Here is a 19576-nt window from a genome sequence, read left to right as displayed (position 1 = left end):
CATTTGGAAAAATAAAAAGCTTTGTCCTTGGTTTACGCTGGGTGTGGATGAGGTACCTGGGCATAAATCCAGCAGTGTCTCCCTTTGATTTAGAATTCCCTCTGGCAGGAACAATTACAGTCATCTCCAAAGGCATAGGGTAAGATTATATAACACTGCATTATGCTGTTGTCATACTTGTCCTTAATTAAAGGCTAAACACGGTAAATCACATATCATATCAATAAATCAGCTCCAAATGTCTATTCCGGTTAGTGAATGCCACTTCTATAGCAATGGAAAGGGTTGAGTTGTAGCTATTATCTACAATCTTATAGAAAGGACATACTTCAAAACACATTAAAGTTCTCAGTGGCCTACAGGATGTGTCTTTCATAACCATCGCAAATCCATTACTGAATCACCTCCGAAAAGCTTGCAAAACATAGCACTATATGGTTACGGAAACTAAACTGTTGTCTCAACCAATCAGTTTACCCTATTTGAAAAGATACAAAACCATATAGCCAAATGTGCAGGAGAAAAGCATTAGCTGAATTTACAATTAGCTATAATCGGATCTCTGATTTTGTGTCCTATGGGTAAAACTGCTTAGTATGACTCATGCATTTTGGTCGCAGGACTTGGGTTTCACACAAGTGATTGCAACAGCCTCTTCCATAGTCTTAGCATCATATTCTATGCTGCCAAAAATTATTACATCGAAACATCTTCTCAGTCACTGCCAATTTGACTCATTGTTTAATTATGGTGTGTGCTATTTTCTACTTTTCCCCCTTCATTCAGGCTGGTACTTATTGCCACCGATGTGTCAATCAACACTATGAAAAACAGAAAAGGCCTTGCAATATACATTTTTGATACTGAAAGATAAATAAATGTAGGTGTCACAGACATAGCTTAGGTGCCTGGGATTGTACACCCTCATTAGAGTGTAGGGAAGGTCCTTCAGACAACAGCAACACTGGGGCATGTTATATTACCTTAAGAAATATATTTGGGGACAAAGGCCTATTGAATTATGAATCTGTATGGATTCAACCGAGACCGGATTCTGTCCCATACAATGTATCTACTTCTTGTCGGATACCATTTCCTATTCTGCCCAAGACAGAGGCAGCTCTGAAGCATATGCAAACCCTGGACATCTCTGCTTCCAAGCGAGACATGAGTGCTCTCTTTAGGGAACTTGAGGGCACAGTTGTAGTCATGGACAATATCCTGGTGTATGGTTCTACAGCAGAACTATCACACAGTCTGGACTGAAGCTAAATGTTGCTTTAAATGTCAGCATTCAATGCATACTGCCAGAAAAAATGCAAAGTGCAAGCTATCACTGGAATGCTCATGATTTTTGACCCAGTGACTTAACTGTTGATGTTACCCGGTCCTTGGGCAACCCCCAAGAGAATGCTCTGGCTCAGGTCAAGACTTGGAGGATAGTGCCTCCCCTCACTCTGACAATAAGGTCCAAATGTTTGAGATCTCTGTTATGTACTCGTGTCTGGCCCCAGATGCAAGACTGGAGAAAATCAAGCAAGAGACATTGCAGGACATTAATCTCTATCACGCTGTCCAGTTCAATTCCAGTCCAGTTCCGGTTGGGAGTGTTGACCAATTTGCTGGTCCACCTGTGTGTCCTTATGTAGGTTATATAGTGAGAGGGTCCATCTTTCAGAGGTGGATGGCCTCATTCTTCTTCAAGACAGGATTGTTATGCCAGAAAGCTTGAAGTGAGAGGTGCTACAGCAGCTACACGATGGGTACCAGAGCATCAAAAAGTGCAGAGAAAGGGCAGCACTCTCAGTTTGGTGGCCTGGTATCAATGGCAAACGATTGCTGCTGCCCTATGTGAGATGAGTGGCAGGAAATTGTAGTGCATTGAAATAGCGCCTCTCACTTCTATGACTAGCCAAAGTGCCATCTCCCATCCAAAGATCATGTTAGATGGAGCATTCCCCCTGAAATTAGTAAGTGATAATGCCATGCAATTTGTCTCTGATGAGTTCAAAAAGTTCAGTGAGTAATATGATTTCCTGCACATCATGGCTAGTCCTCAGTACCTCCAGTCTAACAGGGCTGCTGAGAGGGCCATCCAGACCGCTAAGCAAATCCTAAAGTTGCAGGATCCATACCTTGCCCCCAAGGCACATTGGGCCACCCTGCTGCAGGCTACTGGTGCTCACTTCATGTTGGGCCGCCAAATCCTTACCACTGTTCCTCAACGGACTCTCAGGTCCCGGCAGGTGGTGATCTTCTGTGTGTGGTATAGGAGAGTGATGAGAAGACAAAGAACTCTTACAGATTCTTCTGCAACAAAGGACATTCAACACGCATTCTGCCTGAATTGTCGTCTGACCAGTGTGTCAGAGTGAAGCTGGATGAAGAGAAAGGCCGGATGATTCCTGACACCTTTGTGTTTCGCTCTCGAGACATATGTTCCTATGTAGTGCAGACTGAGGCTGGTACTGTGATTCACAGGAGCAGCACGCATCTTTATCCCATTCCGGATTTAGACTGTGGAGAACAACCTGGGGAACTCTGACAGATAGTGGGCTAACTTTTGTTACCCGACAACAAAGTAATACTGGAGGTTCTGCTGCCTCTGATCCATTACAGGGATATGAACTGTCTACTGTTTGGTTAGCGCAGTAACATAAAGAAAGGGCAGACTAAACCCTATGTCATGGGGAGGGACTAGAATGCTATATATCAAGTGGCACTCTGAAGGCTCCCCATAGTGATTGCTATAGGCATATCTAAAGACTCTGGGTTTGATCTAGAGTCTCTGGGTAAAGCTTGGCTTCTCCAGGTCAGTTTCTTCATTCTCCATGTAAAGGAACAGCATGTGGTCAAACTTATGTTTTGGCCAGGTTCCACCTAATCACCCACTACCGCCTACTCAATGCCGATTGCTCGGCCACTAAAGGGTTATCTGGGGCTAGCCCTGCCACTGCACGTGGATAGCCCTGCCCATTCAAAAGAATACACTCCCCAGAAGAGTAGAGCTCTGAATGACCTACCCATGGTACTAACCAAGAGCTTAAAAAGGTGAAAATGGGAGGGGGGGTGCCACCAAAAAATGGTTAATAAACAGGAATGTGCAAGTAATGAGATGCTTTGTTGTAGCAGGCTGAAAGCAGGGAACTTTCCTTAATTACATTGTTGTAAAAAGCAATTTAGTTAAGATGAACAAGAAAAGATAATAATGAGGTTACAGATCTGGTCTAGATTTCTCCTGGAAATCAACAGGTAAGTATGAGGTCATCTGTGGACTGGATACTTACATGATACTTGTTCATAAAGACAGATTTACAGATTTCCAAAACACCAGAGAGTACAGGGATAATTTTAGGCTTGCTGATGATTATACCTTGCTGAGCACTGGTATGAACGTTAAGTGGACAGCCTTGTGCTCCATCACCTAAGTGAAATAAAAGTAGGCATCCAGACTTACACAGGACACAAAAACATCTGCTTTATTGCAGCTATACTTAGAATTGCAAGGTTTTGGAACTCCAAAGGTTAAAGGAACAGTAAGTGTTTTTTTTAACCATAAAAGTAACTAGCATTAGAGTTTGATTAATTACCCATTATTTCCAGGGAATGCGGATTTCCAGCATGATCGCTCTAGGATGACAACCCTGTTCTATTTAGGGAGATTATGGGAAGAGTTGTAGTTGAGGGACATATTAGTCTTTCCCATCAACAAAGCTAGAGACTCATGTATGTTTCTCAGCATACAGCGGACCTCAGTGTGCAAGTCCCCAAAATGTGAAAGCCACAATGGTAGTGTATACAATTTGTAAGAAATATATACTTCCTGAAGCCGGTCCCTTTTTCTTGATTAATAAGATGTCGCTGGATGGCACGACTAAACCCCACCAGGAGAGGAACACAGTACACTAACCAAGCACGTGCACTAACGGACGTTATCTTACCGAACTAACAACAGCAGAGGAGGCTGAGAGATATACATTCAGAAAATGATTGATAGTTAAGCAAATTAGAAAAAATAAACACATTCATTACAGTGCAATGTTACCAATGAGAATTCAGGAAGCTTACCCTATCCACATGTACTACTACATATCCAATACTGTTCAAAAGTTTTAGGCAGGTGTGGTAAAATGCTGTAAGGTAAGAATGTTTTCAAAAATAGACATGCTAATAGTTTCTTATTATCATTAAATAATTTAGTAAAAAAATCAATCAGGTGCTAATAATCATCATTTTAAAATGTAGGTTGAAACACAATCATTAACTGAAACAGAAACTGCTATGTAGGAGGAATAAAACTGGGTGAAGGAACAGCCAAAATCACTAACAAAGTGAGGTCGCTGAAGACAATTTAAAGTCATACTTTGTCAGCAACAAGACACAAGGTAATTATATTGCATTACTAAGGTCTTTCCCAGGCAGAAATTTCAAAAATGGTCTTCACGGAAGAGTTGCAGCCAAAAAGCCATACCTCCGACGTGGAAACTAAGCCAAGCGACTCAACTATTTCACGAAACCTAACTCGTGTCCAGTAGATGAAACCCCGGTCAACATGGCAACCTGGGGTTTGTTCAGCTATGGTATACAGAGAGCTGATATATGCATTTACACTCCTTCTGTTGCAACACAATCATAGTTAAAATCACCACTTGAAAGATCCGGTAGCATATACAAGTGGCTATGGGCAGGGTTAGCTCCAACATATATACAACTGAAATATATCAAAGCTAACTTAACATTTGGCGCAGTTCTTCCTGTGTCCAATACATTGTAAGATTGTAACATAGTAATTTAGATTGAAAAAAGACCTAAATCCATCAAGTTCAACCTTCTATCTTTGCTGCTTCTGATCCAAAAGAAGGCAAAAACAAACCCTTTTTTTTTTTAACGTTGCCACTTAGGGGGAAACAATTCCTTCTTGACTCTAAAAGGCAATCATATTTCTCCTTGGATCAAAAAGCTCTACAATATCAATGTTTATTCTATTATTGACAGGCCTGTATGTTCTGCTTTTCTAGAAAAAATATCCAGAGCCTTTTTTTTAATCATCCATTGTATTTAATAGCACAACCTCTTTTAGCAGTGAATTCCAGACCTTTATTGCCCTTACTGTAAAAATACCTTCCTTTGTTGTCTATGAAATCTTTGCTCTTCAAGTCTGAGAGGATGACTTCTGGTTCTTCATACATGCCTGTTAATGGACAGGTCACTGGAGAGCTCTTTATATTGGGCCTGCACATATTTATATGTATTAATAATATACAATACCACAAACCTAGTCACAGTGACTGGTGTCCATCTATGGACAATTTGCCTACCCTGTCTTTGATGGCACTGATATTCCTGTTGTTGTATCGTTACAACTCATGTTCAATCAAACTTTAGCTAAGGAGGAAAAATATGTATTTTTGGCAGAGAGTACGAACTATACTTGTTGATATATCATACTTCATACATCACTCCAAGAAAGGAAAGTAAATTAATATGTTACCGTACTGGAGAACATTTCTTTTTTCCCTTAAGACCAATAAGACCAATAAGAATGATGTCGTTTTCTTTAGTTATTAAGGAAACCAGGGTTACAGTAGGAGGCATGACGTAACTATACATATATATATATATATGTGTGTGTTCGTTCTCCTGCAGATTCCATAGTGTTTATTAGTGGCTAATGTTACAGATCACAATTACACCATCCACATGCTGGTAATGGGCAATAAGAACAACATGACTCTGGCGCATGAAGACCAAGTCCTCATTTATGCAATCCCTTAAATAACCCAACACTAACTGCTTTCATAGACTTCAACAGACATTTAACATTGATCCATTTAATATTGTTGGAGCTTTATAGTAGTAAGTAATAACAAGATCACTTTCTATGGTCACCAATTAGCATGTGCTCAGTAGACACAGGTTACGTGTTTTATGCTGTATAACGTAAGAAATATAAAGTGTTCTATTACAAAAATCACAGAGCCACAAAACTACCACTATACCTATATAGTTTTTATGCAGATAATTACAGGGTATATGATTGCATGTGTATACTATAAACATATTAGATCTTGGTTGCACACTTTGAATGCTGGCAAAAGTTTCTTTTACTTTTTAAAATTCTAAACATGATGACGCAGTAGCCCATGTGGCCCAATGGAGCAGAATCAGCAAGTACATGACTAATAACATTAGAATTGCTGTGGAGGGGTAAGTGTTTGTGTAACTAGCCATATTTCAGTTATTAAAGGTGCGTGATACTTTCCCTATAATCCACAGGTAAATGGCACACACTTTAAATCCCTTTTAGTTTGCATTAGATACAATTTCAACACATATTACAGAATTGGTTTTCAGATAAGCTATATAATGGTGGCCTTTCTGGAAAATGTAACTCAAACTTGACTTTTTACCTCATCAATTACTCAGATTAATGAATATCCAAACTGTATTCAACTCAGGACAGCTGAACTGTGAAATTATAGTTCAGCCAAGTTTAGGGAAAACCTGACAACTTGACCGGTGATTTCACCGCTGCAATGCTTTTTAACCCACGAATGAAAAGTACAGAAATGTATCTACTTTTAGCTTATATCTATTCTCTAGAAACTGATGTTCAGTGCTCTTTTAAACACCTGTTTAAATGCATGATAAATATATGCTAACAGAAAACAATCATTAACAGATCCAATATTTAAACAAACCAGCCCCTTGATATAAATGTATCTGTTCCTTAGCTAACATATTCGGTAATTGCAAATCACACCAAGGCTGTTTTGATCATGAAAATACTATGATTAAAAGCGAAAAGTGTAGCATAAAGAAAGTTGAAGAACATTTCATCTCAAGTCCATGTGGGAGAGTTTCAAATTACCCAATGTCACTTTAATTCAAATATGTGATAATAATTTAACTTTAATGTAATTTCACTCCTGTTAACCATCTCAGATGACAAGATCTTTCAATCACATGTCAATCCGCATTCCTCTTTTGTTTGAGAAGGTTTTGGTATAAACTTGTTGCCTTAAAAATAACATGCTTGATACATCTTGGTAATGAAAGTGAAAGTGTGGAAAAGGCTTTTAAAAACTATTCTATGAAAGAGATGAAAAGTATTTGCAAAAATACTTAGATTTGGCTAATTTATTTACCAAATTTAAAACCAAATTGTCAATGATCCTTACGAGACTGACTACTTGATATCGATTCTACTTGGTATTGAAAAAAATACATTTTCCAAGACCTCTTCTCATTGATCTAATGATGTAAAATGAGCCCTGGGTGTCATGAAAAAAGCACACGCACCCACAAACTAAGATATACACTGCTTGTACCAAGGTGTTGTATTATGTTAATATAAAGGCTCCTGCTTGAAGTTTGGTGGTTTGTAACACTTTAAATTTAGTGCAGCTGCTGAACAACCTATCCCAAAAACATGCACGGTGTGCATAATACAAATATAATACATAGTGCCTTTTGCTCTACAACTTATAACTATATTTCAGTAAAAAAAACTACTTTAGAAGTATTGAGTGTCCCAGAATCACATCATTACGTTACACATTTGACAGCCTGTTTGGTGTCCAGTATAAGTCTGAATCCTCACTACATACTCAATACTCTCTGTGAAAATCATTACTTTTGCTAGATATATAAAATATTTTACCTTTCCATATATACAACAATGATGATGTCCAAATCACACGTGAAAACAATAATTTCAGTTAATGGTAGCATTTGTTTTAATCTCTAATTGAAAAACAGAAGTAACTACATCCCAGTTAAAGTAAATGCAACATTCTAATTAGTAGACACGTCACATGCAGGGATTTAAACGTTATCCACAACAACCCATGGGCTCAGGATCCACGTTGACCAACAAATGGGGTCGATACGCAAGCCTCCTAATGTTAATATTTACTCTCTTGGGGGGGGGGGACATCAGCATGTGAAGCCTTAAAAGTTATCTTAAATTACAAAAATGCTGGAAACACAAGTTCTAAACATTGCAGTGCATAATTCTAATCCTGAAGATTTAGCAAGAACAGCTAAACAGGGTTATATGACTGTTAATACCTCTCCAACATCATAGATCCAGATGCGACCTTCAGAATCCCCGACTGCCACCTCTCTGCCACTCTGTGCCCAGCGGACACGATTTAATGCAGACGCTCCTTCAATGGTCGCACTTGCAGTTGGAACCTTCCATGGAGAGGAAACAAACACAAATATGATGAGACAGTAACTGTACCCCAGTTAGTCATATTTTTGTTCACATTAACCGATTTATTTATTTTTTTAGATACTGGATAAGATAATTTCACCACCCCCTAGAGATGGCTCCTTGTAACATAGCTTTCCAGATGTGAAAACAAGGATTTATTGTTCTCTAATCACATTCCCTACTGGGCCGAAGAAGATTTTTCAATACTGAGAGAAAAAAAAAGTACATTTTCTGTAGAAAACAGGGCAATGCATCTATGGCATGAACATACTTTCCATATTATGCTCTGGAAATATGCAACGGAAACCACAACAACTAGGCTTTGGCAGCATTCTCACATATATAGTCATCATGCTAAGGATTTACAGATAACATTCTTTAACCATGAAGGTTCTTTATCGTTAACGTTGGCCTGTAATATAATGCGAAATAATTTATTATGCCATCAAATAACTGGAAGTTAGCTCTATTGGAGGAAGACAAATCACATTCATTCTAGGATATAATGATGTCTCTGGACGTAATGAACTAAAGAATGTCTGGAGACTTTAATAACAACGTTTGCTAAAGACAGCCGATCAATGATGTTACTTTATTTTTAGTTACCTGTGTTAACTACTCTTCAAAATATTGGATATTTTATGACATATTCCTGGAAATGTTTTAACCTTTATTAACTAAATCATGTTTTCAAAAACAATACCCTGGGCTAAGAGAAATTAAATCACTACAGCTTAATCTAGCGTATATAGTGTTAAATCAAACTAGAAGAGTTATAATTTTATATTTTTTTATGAAAATATTTTACACAATATCCGTCTAACTAATTTTATTATTTTTAAAATATTTTATAATTTGGACAAATTTTTTTGTAATAACCAAAGTGAGAAAAGATATCAACCAGCGCTGAATATATTTTTTCCTAAATTCTAACTGAAACAAAAAAAGTTTTTCTCGGATGTTTGATGCCAAAAAGGGTCACTCTTCGTTTTATTAGTTTTACTTGCAAAGAGTGCGACTTATCACTTAAATTGGTAAGGTTGTGCTAAAGTATAAACGTAACAGGGATGATTTGAACACTTGCAACTCATATACAAGTTCTATTTTACAAACGGATTGCTCATCTTAGAAGTAACATTGCAAAAACCAAGCGAAACCAAACACGCGTCTCTTTCTCTAATGTCTTCGTATACTCAGATGATACTCATGGTTCAAAACCTTTAGTTAGCTATTTTTTTTATCGTACACAATTATACCCCGCACATATATACCTACAATTTTTGATGCATTCAGCAGAATGTACCATATGAAGTCCGTAAACATTTTAACTTATATAATATAATAAGCCAGGGTACCAGACGTTGTTGCCATTACGTCGATTTGAGCAATCTGAAAAATAGGGCAAGGTTAAATATGTTTTTAAAAAAAAAAAAAAACAACTGGAGAAACAGGTCTTTGTGTGCGATTAAATAAAAGTAGAACCATGCCAGAGCCAGCTAGACAGGATTGGCAGTGCAAATGCCAGCTGTGGTGCACTCAGCCACTCAACATAGAAAAATGTACTTGCTAAGTACAGGGTTTTATGGTCTGACATATTAATATCTGGGATCTTCGAGCTTCCTTTTGTCATAGTCCCCCTCGCGAATCCTCTGAAACTGAACCTCTGTTCCTTCGGACAATGTACTCAGCAGGCTCAGACTTCATGCCATCAATTCTACAGACTTCTGAACTACAAGTACTCTAGACTTCACAATGTGAGTTAAACTAACTGTTCTGACACAGTCCTTTAGCAATTGTGTGGGGTAGCGATTGGCAGGGATGAGACTACTATTTCATTTCATACAAATACTATTGTGCCGTGCTGTATTCAACTGGTTGCAGAACTCCCCCATTCCACCATCCAGGGCTCTCGCAACATGTTATTTCATTTTCATGTATGATTTAGGCCCTGCAGGAAAAAGATCATTTACTAAACCGTAGAGGTGAAAATCCATTTTAAAAGTTCTCTATATGTAATATTTTAATATTTTAAATGTGTGGATATGAATATATATATATATATGTAAACACATGTTTTTTTTTATGTTTTCATCACATGAATTCTGCTAGGCTTGTTAACTAAATTACTTTAAGAAAGTGTATTAAGTGGCAGTGCTATGAATTCCTGCAACATATCTAACTTGGCAAGCGTGCCAAAATGAAATCATAAATTACCCAAAAAGTATAAAAATAAAAAATGATAAAACACAATTAATATTTTTTTAATATATATTATATACTAATACCGCTAAACTACTTTTCTTAAAGTGCCTTCATGCTTTACATCTTTTAAAATAAATAGTTTTATTATTATTAGTGTTGTTATTATTATTAGTGCAGGTATATCAATCAAACTTCCTAAAATGTATTTTTGTTTTAGAATTAGGAAAAACTTATTTTTAGAGGAGAAATGGTTTTAGATATACGTTCTTATTAAAATAAAATGTTATAAAATGCACTTGCGTCTATATTTCTAAATACCTTAATAGGAATTCTTGTGAATGATCAAAATGTAGCAAGTGATATATATATTGATCATAAGTTTAATAAAAATAATACATGTTTGTTAAAGGACTGTAAAATGTTCTTATTTTATTTCCTGTGAATTCTGATAAACATAGCTACATATTTGTAACTTTCGAGAGTTATAGTTAAGTTTAATGTTAGCACCTAAAGGACATACTCAACCATTTCCCAAACATACATTTCTGAAGTCAGTCGCCTTCTGTATATCCTCCAGCTGGAAACTGCTAATTAAAAAGGCTGCATTATTTCCTGCTCCAGACACTTCAAAAGGTCCTGTGATGCGGTCTCATTTGAGATAGGGTAGTAGAAAAGAATTCTACGCAACTGACATTATTTTAAATAACATCTTTCGTATTCCTTTTTTTTAAAGCTTTTTTCCCTTCCGATCTTTAAACTCGTTTTATTTTTTTTAGACAGTGCAGCATCTCGGCACTTTATTCCAACAGAAAATTCTGTATGGCAGATGCCGAGTATACCCGGTTGTAAAACCTATTTAAGTAACATCAATGTAATATTTGATATTACATATAAAACTTGAAATGTAAATGTAAATATTTTCAACATTTATCAATAAAAATGTTAAAAAATAATATGTATTATATATAATGTATTTTTTATTTTAATCATGACAAAAAAAAACAGCCAATGTGTATTTAAAAAAGAAATACAGTAATATGAGGGAAAATTGGAACTGTTATACATCAAAGGATGTTTACTCTTTGGAGTTTTTTGATTCATATTTCACAAAAACTAATAAAAATACAAATTTGACATTTTTTTTAAATATATATGTTTAACACTGTGTTAATTAATAGGATATATAGTTTAACAATGCATTTGTTTTATGAATGTTTCACTCTATGAATGTTTCACTCTAAGGCATTACAAAGCATTACTTCTTTGCGCTTTAAGTTGATCGGTAGAAAAGTTGATTGAAGAAAGTCTTTTGATTGGTGGAAAAGTTTAGTAATTTTAGTTTTATTTTTGCATAAACTGAATCCAGCTATTTCCATGATTGACTATGATATTCTGATAAATTAATGACAAGTCCAGCATATTTTTATAAGATTTTCTATGGTGATGTATTGTTTAGTTGCTTGGTATTTAAGTGGTTAAATATTTATAACAAGTTAAAAAAGTAGTTTAATAACTAGTTTAATAAGTCATTCAATAGTATAATACCCTATATCATGGAAATATTTAGATAAAATAAATATAAATCCTGACATTATCCTACAAAAATTCCATTTAATAAGTTATGTCATAAGTCTGAAGGAAAGTCAATAATGACTTTATTATTTAACAGAACTAAATAATATAAGCAAGTAAAATGGAAGAGTAAATCATCTGTTGAGTATGATTAATCTTATCTTAACATGGCACATACATCTCTTTGTTGGCATCCAAGATCATATGAATAAAGTGAGGATGACTTAAAAGATAACTATGGGTATAATACAATGCATGCTCCCCATAACCACAACCAGGCCACAGGAGCATCTACTAATTAATATATACATACAGTATATATATATATATATATATATATATATATATATATACATATATATACACACACACACACATTTATGTACTAAATAATATATACATACACATATATATACATACAACTCCTGAGTTTCTTAACCTCAACTAAAATATAAAAGGCACTAAGGAGTTTTATACATTTATATACATTTATAATTATCTCTAAATTATAATGTAATTATAACTAAATAATGTAAAAAAAAAGTATATATTTATACACATATAGAAAAACATATTTTACTGATAATAACAGTGGTTATAATATGAATATAAATAAGAACTGCAAAGTTAACCCTTCACGTGGCACTCGCAGAGTTAGGCGCCGAGCTGAGAGCGCAGTGGCAGGCGGCGGCCGAAGGGTTAAGCTCACCTCCGTGTCATTGTTGAGGTTCCATAGATCCAAGCGCCCCATCCCGTCCACGCAGGCGAAGAGCGCGGGATGCACCGGGGACCACATGACGTCGCACACATAGTCTGCATTGTCTTCAAAGGAGTAGAGCGGCTTGTGGTGCTGTAAAGCGGAGAGAGCACGAAGACTTAGTGGCGCTAGTGCTGCCCCGGGCTGTCTGGCGAGTCTAATTAAACACTTTGCACGTTTACAAAAGCTGGTGTCATAAAACAGCGCACATGAAAGTCCCGGGAAGGGGTAGAGGAGGCTTAATGTCAGAACAACTGTCCGCCGCTATAAAAAAAAAATGGGAAGAGGGGTAGGAAGACTACTGCACAGGGGCACGGGGGAGGGGGCCGCTTTGGAGGACAGATTTTGCTTTGATTTTTTCGTTATGGCATACGGTGTGATTCATGTGTCAGTCGGGCAGACACGGAGTCCGCATTCCACAAGGTGTAATTCGCGCAGAATACCAGTGGCTGCGGCTGATAGCTGGATGCCTCAGATAAGGGGTAATTATAGTGTTAATAATAAGCCTGGGCGAGTGCTTAAAGTCTGGAGCGCCATCTAGTGGCCGAAGCACATAAATGCACAGCCAGCTTCATGGCCGAGGTGTTTTGTCACCGAGGACGTTCTGCATGCTGGGAAAAAGCTTCTCCACCTTTGCTCCCAAAAATGTTTTCCACTGCTTTACTGGAGCAAATTCATGCTACTATTTCTCTGCTGCTCATGCTATATTGAGATTACAATGTGCACCTGCTGCCTAACAATTACCCTTTAGCCTTTACTGACTAAGCATGATAGGAGTTGGACCTTCCTACAGACACCCTCTTGATCCTACCTGACTTTCCATCTATTTAATACACATATTTTTATTTTATCTGCAGCCGAGGTATGGCTACGAAATAAAGGACTTTAACAAGAGTCAGAAATAAATGCCCAATTTTATTCCGTGGTGGTAATTTGTGTGCGACATTTAAAGGAAACAGCAGCATTATTGTTGCATCAATGTAAAAATAGTTTTGCTGCAAAAATCTAGGATAAGGCAATAATGCTAAATAATAACACGTGAAATGCATCATAATGGTGCATCCCACCTAAAAATATTTGTCATGGTAATTAAATACCATATCAGAAGTGATTATCATTTCCATATAAAGTATAAAGGTTGGTAATTCAATTTAACTCGTAATGGTACAAGTGCAATTTTACATATTGCACCTATTATGCACTTGAAGTATTCCAAAGTCCCTCCACGTGAATTTCGTCAAGACATTCTGATCCATATATACCGGTATGTATTCTAGAAAGTATCACTTTTTATTTGGCATTCTTTCACGCCGATACAGTCTCTACTGTATTGTCTTTTTTTATAACCAGGAACCAGACTGAAAGGTTATTTACTAAGGAGTGTCTTGGCAACAATTGCTCTAATTATTTAGACAAACATATAAACTGAAAGCACTCACATTAGCGTAACCTTTGACAGTGATTTTGTAACTACACTTTATAATCAGCTGCAATCTGCTAAAAATGCCAAACCATTACTGTAAATGTTAGGAATATAAAATAAAAACTAGATTATTAACTTGCAGGGGACCCGGATCCTCCTACTTTGTCTCTGTTCACATCTTTATTTACATGGGGACCTAACTATAATATTCTACTCGGTGTTCTGTCTTTCGCATAATATCCAAATTATAAACCAGCATGCTTTGGGAAACCGATCATTCTCTGAGCTCCATCTTCAAAATGCTGGATCATTTTACTCATAGAATGTTACTGATCAACAGCCTTTCAAGCAGGCAGATTCTAAGAAGCATTGAATCAATCAATCAATCAGTCAATCATGTACAGGGTATGCAACCCTCTCATGAGCTGGCGGTGAGGATACCATGGATGAGAAATGGTAAAGTGGAGATGTGTTTGACCAAGAGCACCTTCTGCAAGTCAAGGAACTTGGGAACCAGTGCTAATCATGGGGATAGGGAATTCTGATGAATCCCTCCATGCGTAGGAAAGTTTGTTAGAGTGAAGGGGCCAACCATGACACCTAAGTGTACTGCTAGCGTACTTTTAGGTATGGACTGGTGTGTCTTTCTAGCTGTGTTGCAGTTACTGGCAAGGCATATCTAGAGCTCATTTTATGGACTACGGTATGTCTCACGGAAACATATTCATCATTATTATGATTATTATTATGATTATTTGTTATTTATATAGCACCAACAAGTTACACAGAGCTTGTTACAGTCCATACATTCAAGGCATATGACAAAACTAGAATTGACAAACTAAGACTAGCAGATACATTAATTAAAGTTGGCACTGCTCACAGGCTTACAGTATCTCCACAAACCAAAAAATCTAGTATGACAAATATAAAATGTCTTCATATGTTTCAGAAACACTTTCCAAATGCATCAGATGAAATGCTTGCTATTTAAAACCAAATTCTAGAAATGCCTTGAGATGAACACATCACATCAAAGGACTGGGACAAGGAAATACATGCAGATGATGACAGAGAATCCTGGTGGAGTCACGATTCTGAATTAGGACAGTGTGAATCATGCACAAACATTAACCCTTGTGCTGAAAGGCAGTTTCCTCCTCATTGCAAGTACAATACAAAATAGAAATTGCATTTATTTCTAATTATATACATATATATATATATATATATACACACAGTATATATACCCTACCATTCAAACATTAATGGTTACTCGGCTGCTTTCATTGGAAACAAAGCAATTTCTAGCTGTAACATAATTGCAAAAGGGTTTTCTAACAATTGATTTTCCTTTTAAACTTAAACTTGGATTATCAAACCCAATGTGCCATTGGAACACAGGAGTGATAAAGACCCTTTTTACATCTATTGAGATATTCCATTAAAAATCCGCCATTTCCAGCAACAATAGTCATTTGCAACATTAACAGCGTCTAATGGACAAAATTTGCTTTTTCATTAAAAAAAACGAGACAATTTCTAAGTGACCCCAAACTCTTTATACAAATATATATATATATATATTATATATTTTATATATGTAATACATACAAAATGAGTATTGCAGTAGGTGGTAATGTTATTTTTTATTGACAGTTCTTAGTGCATGCTTTTTGAAGGTATCATCTTCTCTTTATTAAGTCTAAAGCAATTCCAAAATATAAACAGCACAAGTCACACGCTTAGGTTGTTTGATACGGTACCGATCACAGCGGTCTATGGTGGCAATAAATGTATTTAGCATTATCAGAGAAGGCATTCCTGCTGAACCTTTAAATGCATTGGAAAAGATTTTGATATTCTCAAGAAAAAACGCAAAGGATATTTGAGTATTAAGAATTTCTGAATGTTTATATAAGCCATGTTGTTCACCAAGTCTTATGTGTCCAGAATAACTCTACGGCAATTGGACTAAAGTTACAAGTTATCATGCAGTATACAGTACAAGTGATGTCATAGCCGGAATTATACGTGAAGACCATGAATCACAAGTGACAACACACACCTGGGGGTGAAACCAGAGATAGTGGGTGCTGTGCTATGTAACTTTAATGAGGACATCACTGCATGATGTCATATCTCTGAAATTCCATTTATCACTTCAATAGTTAAGTATCAATGTAATGATGCTTACAAATTAATATTAGCATAATATATATTAGAAACCCACCTTACAGCAGGGAAGAAGCTGTCTTAATTTCATGTTTACATTTTTCCTCTGCATAAAGTTATTCCTCCCTTTTCATTAAATTACTGCCCCCTTTAAGTAGAAACGGATGATTGGTTCTTTTTATGCTTTTTTTATGGATATTGTGGGGAAATCTCCATTAGATATTACAGATATTTTAAATAGCAACTATTCCCTGACTATACAAATACATAATAAGAAAGCGTGGCTAGTGTTATGGAACCTGATTTGATTGACTTAGAATTATAAGCTATTTAAAATGCTATTATTAGCTAATAATAATAATAATCAGGATGCAAATATTTCCTATGCCTGCAAGCTAATAATATTGGTAGTTATTAAATTAAATGTACTGTATCCCCTATAAAAATCATTACATAACTACTTTTAAAGGAAGAAACTAAAGCTTATTAACCTTCTAATTTGTTTTCTCAAGTCTCCTAATTACGTAATACCTAAATAGAAATGTTAAGACTATGGCGTTCCATTGGCAAGAAAGCCACTAAAGTTACGTTAAGTCAAGTATCTGTTCATTCACATTGTCATACATCAGAAGGGGAAAGGAGGATGAACAGGCAGAATGAAATTAAAGCATGTTACGTGAGGTCACTGGAAAATTAAGAAAATTAGGAAAAAACTATATGGGTTATGTGTAAAAAAATGCTGCGGCATTTGAAAAGTGGTCTTATAACCGTAGCAACCAATGGGAAGGTCCAATCAGCAGGAACATTTCATTGGTTGCTATGATACGACTATGTTCACACTTTGCACCAGAATTATTTTTATACCTAACCCCCATAGAATTTTGGTGCTTAAAGCGAGGGATGTGCTCGAGCTGCATGACATCGTAATTCCTGTAATACTACACAACACTATAGAGTAAAAGATGGCAAATGGTCTGGTGGCAAAGCACAGCTCAGACTAACCTCAAGTTAAGATCATCAAGCCATGTGCAAGCTTTGGCGTGCTTGTACGTTTTGTGGACTGAAATACTAACTGGGCAAGAGTTTGAGCCTGCACAGTTCTCATCTGTATCAACCCATTTTTGACCCAGTAATTGGGCTTGAACCTGGCTCAAGTCAATGCTGGCTTTCCCATTTATACCATGGAGTGGAATTGCTCAAATCTGGTACTCATCAGTGCAGGATTTCTGTTTTTCCTCACTTGTGTGCAGTTGTTTTTTTTAAAATTCCACAGGTCAGAAAAACAGAAACTAAACGCTGATTAATCTACTTGTGTTCATCCGAGGTGACGTTGATAAACTCACCTATAATCTTTTTAATATTCAAATTCAAACTTACTTTTTTTTTTTATAATGCTCCCCCTTAGTATTAGAGAATCTTTAGGGTGAATATTACATTTACTTACGCCCCCCCCCCAAAAAAAAATCAATGTAGAATTGAATGTTTATTTCTCTAGCTCCATGTGGAATGTAGCATAATAAATTACAGATATAAACCTTTTCAGAATGCTTTTGTCTCTAGTAAACAGCTTATAAAATTTATGGCAAAAAAATCCCTTAGATGAAGAAAGTCTATATGTGAAACTTTTATATAACGGAGATGGTGAAAATCCTCATGACCTGTTAAGCTCCCTAATAACGTGCATATTTATTGCAAATACAAAAAGCACTTTCTTTTTGTAGAGAATAATGATTTCTTATGTAACAGACTGTTTTTTGTTACTTTTGCCTTTGGATACTAATCCATGCAGAAAATAATTTGGAAACCTACATAAAATATTGTCCTCTCTGTGTTTATTATTTCCTGTTAGCCACACTACACCTAGCTATGGGAATTCAGACTTAAAATAACATCTAAGAGCAAACAAGGCCATTCCATTTAGAGGGAAGTCTCCCTAGACTATCTAATCATTATAATATTTTATTTTTGAGCCTGGTGGATGTTCTCATATTATTTATAGAGGGTTTCCTGGATTATACGTCTATAGCTGAATTAGCAGTTTTATAGTGGGAATTTTAGTTTAAAACATTGACCATAGACCACCCTTCAAATATATATGTAGAAGCAGTCATGCATTTAGTGTGAACAAATTTAGACAAAAAAGCTTATTTTATTGCAGCGCGTATTATGTATCTTTGTCACAGTAAGCATGTTTGTATTACATCATGTAATTTATGGATCTTTGCACGTCATTTTTTGAAGCAAAATATATAGTAAGAAGTCAAGAAACCATAAGAAAAAAATTAGGTTGCACTCAAAACAATTCAAGCTTCTAAATGGGTATTTATTGAATTTAATATATAAACTATGATTTTGTCTTTGAGAATATCTCAATTTACTCTTTGCCTAATAATGCTGTTAAAACATTCTAATAGGGCAGGACCTCTGTGATGTCAGCAGACCAAATCTTATCATTCCAAAACGGGTAGAGGCTGTGATGTCATAATATAGGAATTAAAGAGGAATTGTGAAGTATAAAAGGGGAATTATGAAAGCTAACTGGGATTGCACTGTATAAAAGATTGCAATACGTTTTGTAGGCTCATTTGGCACTAGTTGCACAAACCCTATTATTTGGACAAAATCTGTTAGTGTGGAAGAGGGTATAAAGCCTAAAGCGACTAGCTTTGGGATGGGGAGCGATATTAATAATAAGGCGACTCATCTGGTACTACAAATGGTACTGACTTCCAACACACACTACAAACAAAATAAGACACTCAAAAGAAAATGTTCCCCTCCGGTTAATACTTATGTTTTTAAAATTCACATTTCTCTTTAAGAGACGCCTTTTACTGAATAATACTCGCAATGTTTTAGTCATTTTAGGATTTATGTTACTCTTGTCTGTCACATGCTTATGTTTGTGCTATGCCATAATATTGTATGTCAGCATTGCTGTCATAATAATAATAATAAAAAAACATTTTAATAAATGTATGGGTGTGTTGGATCTGACTGTGTTTATTAAACATACCATGGTGTTAGGTGTTATTAAAATGAATCACAGTGGCCAATGTGTGGTTTTAAAAAGAGAAGTTATTAACCCATACAGTGCTGGATGGCTGGCCAGACAATGAAATCAAAAATATCTTATTGGAATTGTAACTTTTCTTATTATGCCAGTCAGAAATGGAGAACATTAGGACATTTTCTTGCAATAAGAGATCTGTTATTAACACAGACA

At 36.0% G+C, this 19576-nt stretch overlaps 1 protein-coding gene across 1 annotated transcript in view; it reads right to left on the bottom strand.

The window, feature by feature from the left end:
• The window catches only part of LOC149282518 (cytoplasmic dynein 1 intermediate chain 1-like), a 150107-nt gene that overhangs the window by 11010 nt on the left and 119521 nt on the right, over nt 1-19576 (bottom strand). The window contains exons 14-15 of the mRNA XM_089498084.1: nt 12705-12845; nt 8074-8199 (exon numbers count right to left, since the gene is read on the bottom strand). Of these exons, the coding sequence (XP_089354210.1) occupies nt 8074-8199; nt 12705-12845 (267 nt within the window). The remainder of the gene's footprint in view (nt 1-8073; nt 8200-12704; nt 12846-19576) is intronic.

This window comes from Sceloporus occidentalis, unplaced genomic scaffold, assembly GCF_023333645.1.
Source record: "Sceloporus occidentalis isolate IW3139 unplaced genomic scaffold, rSceOcc1.0.p SCAF_113, whole genome shotgun sequence".
In the NCBI taxonomy this organism is placed as follows: domain Eukaryota; kingdom Metazoa; phylum Chordata; class Lepidosauria; order Squamata; family Phrynosomatidae; genus Sceloporus; species Sceloporus occidentalis.
This window is presented reverse-complemented; position numbering and strand designations above follow the sequence as displayed.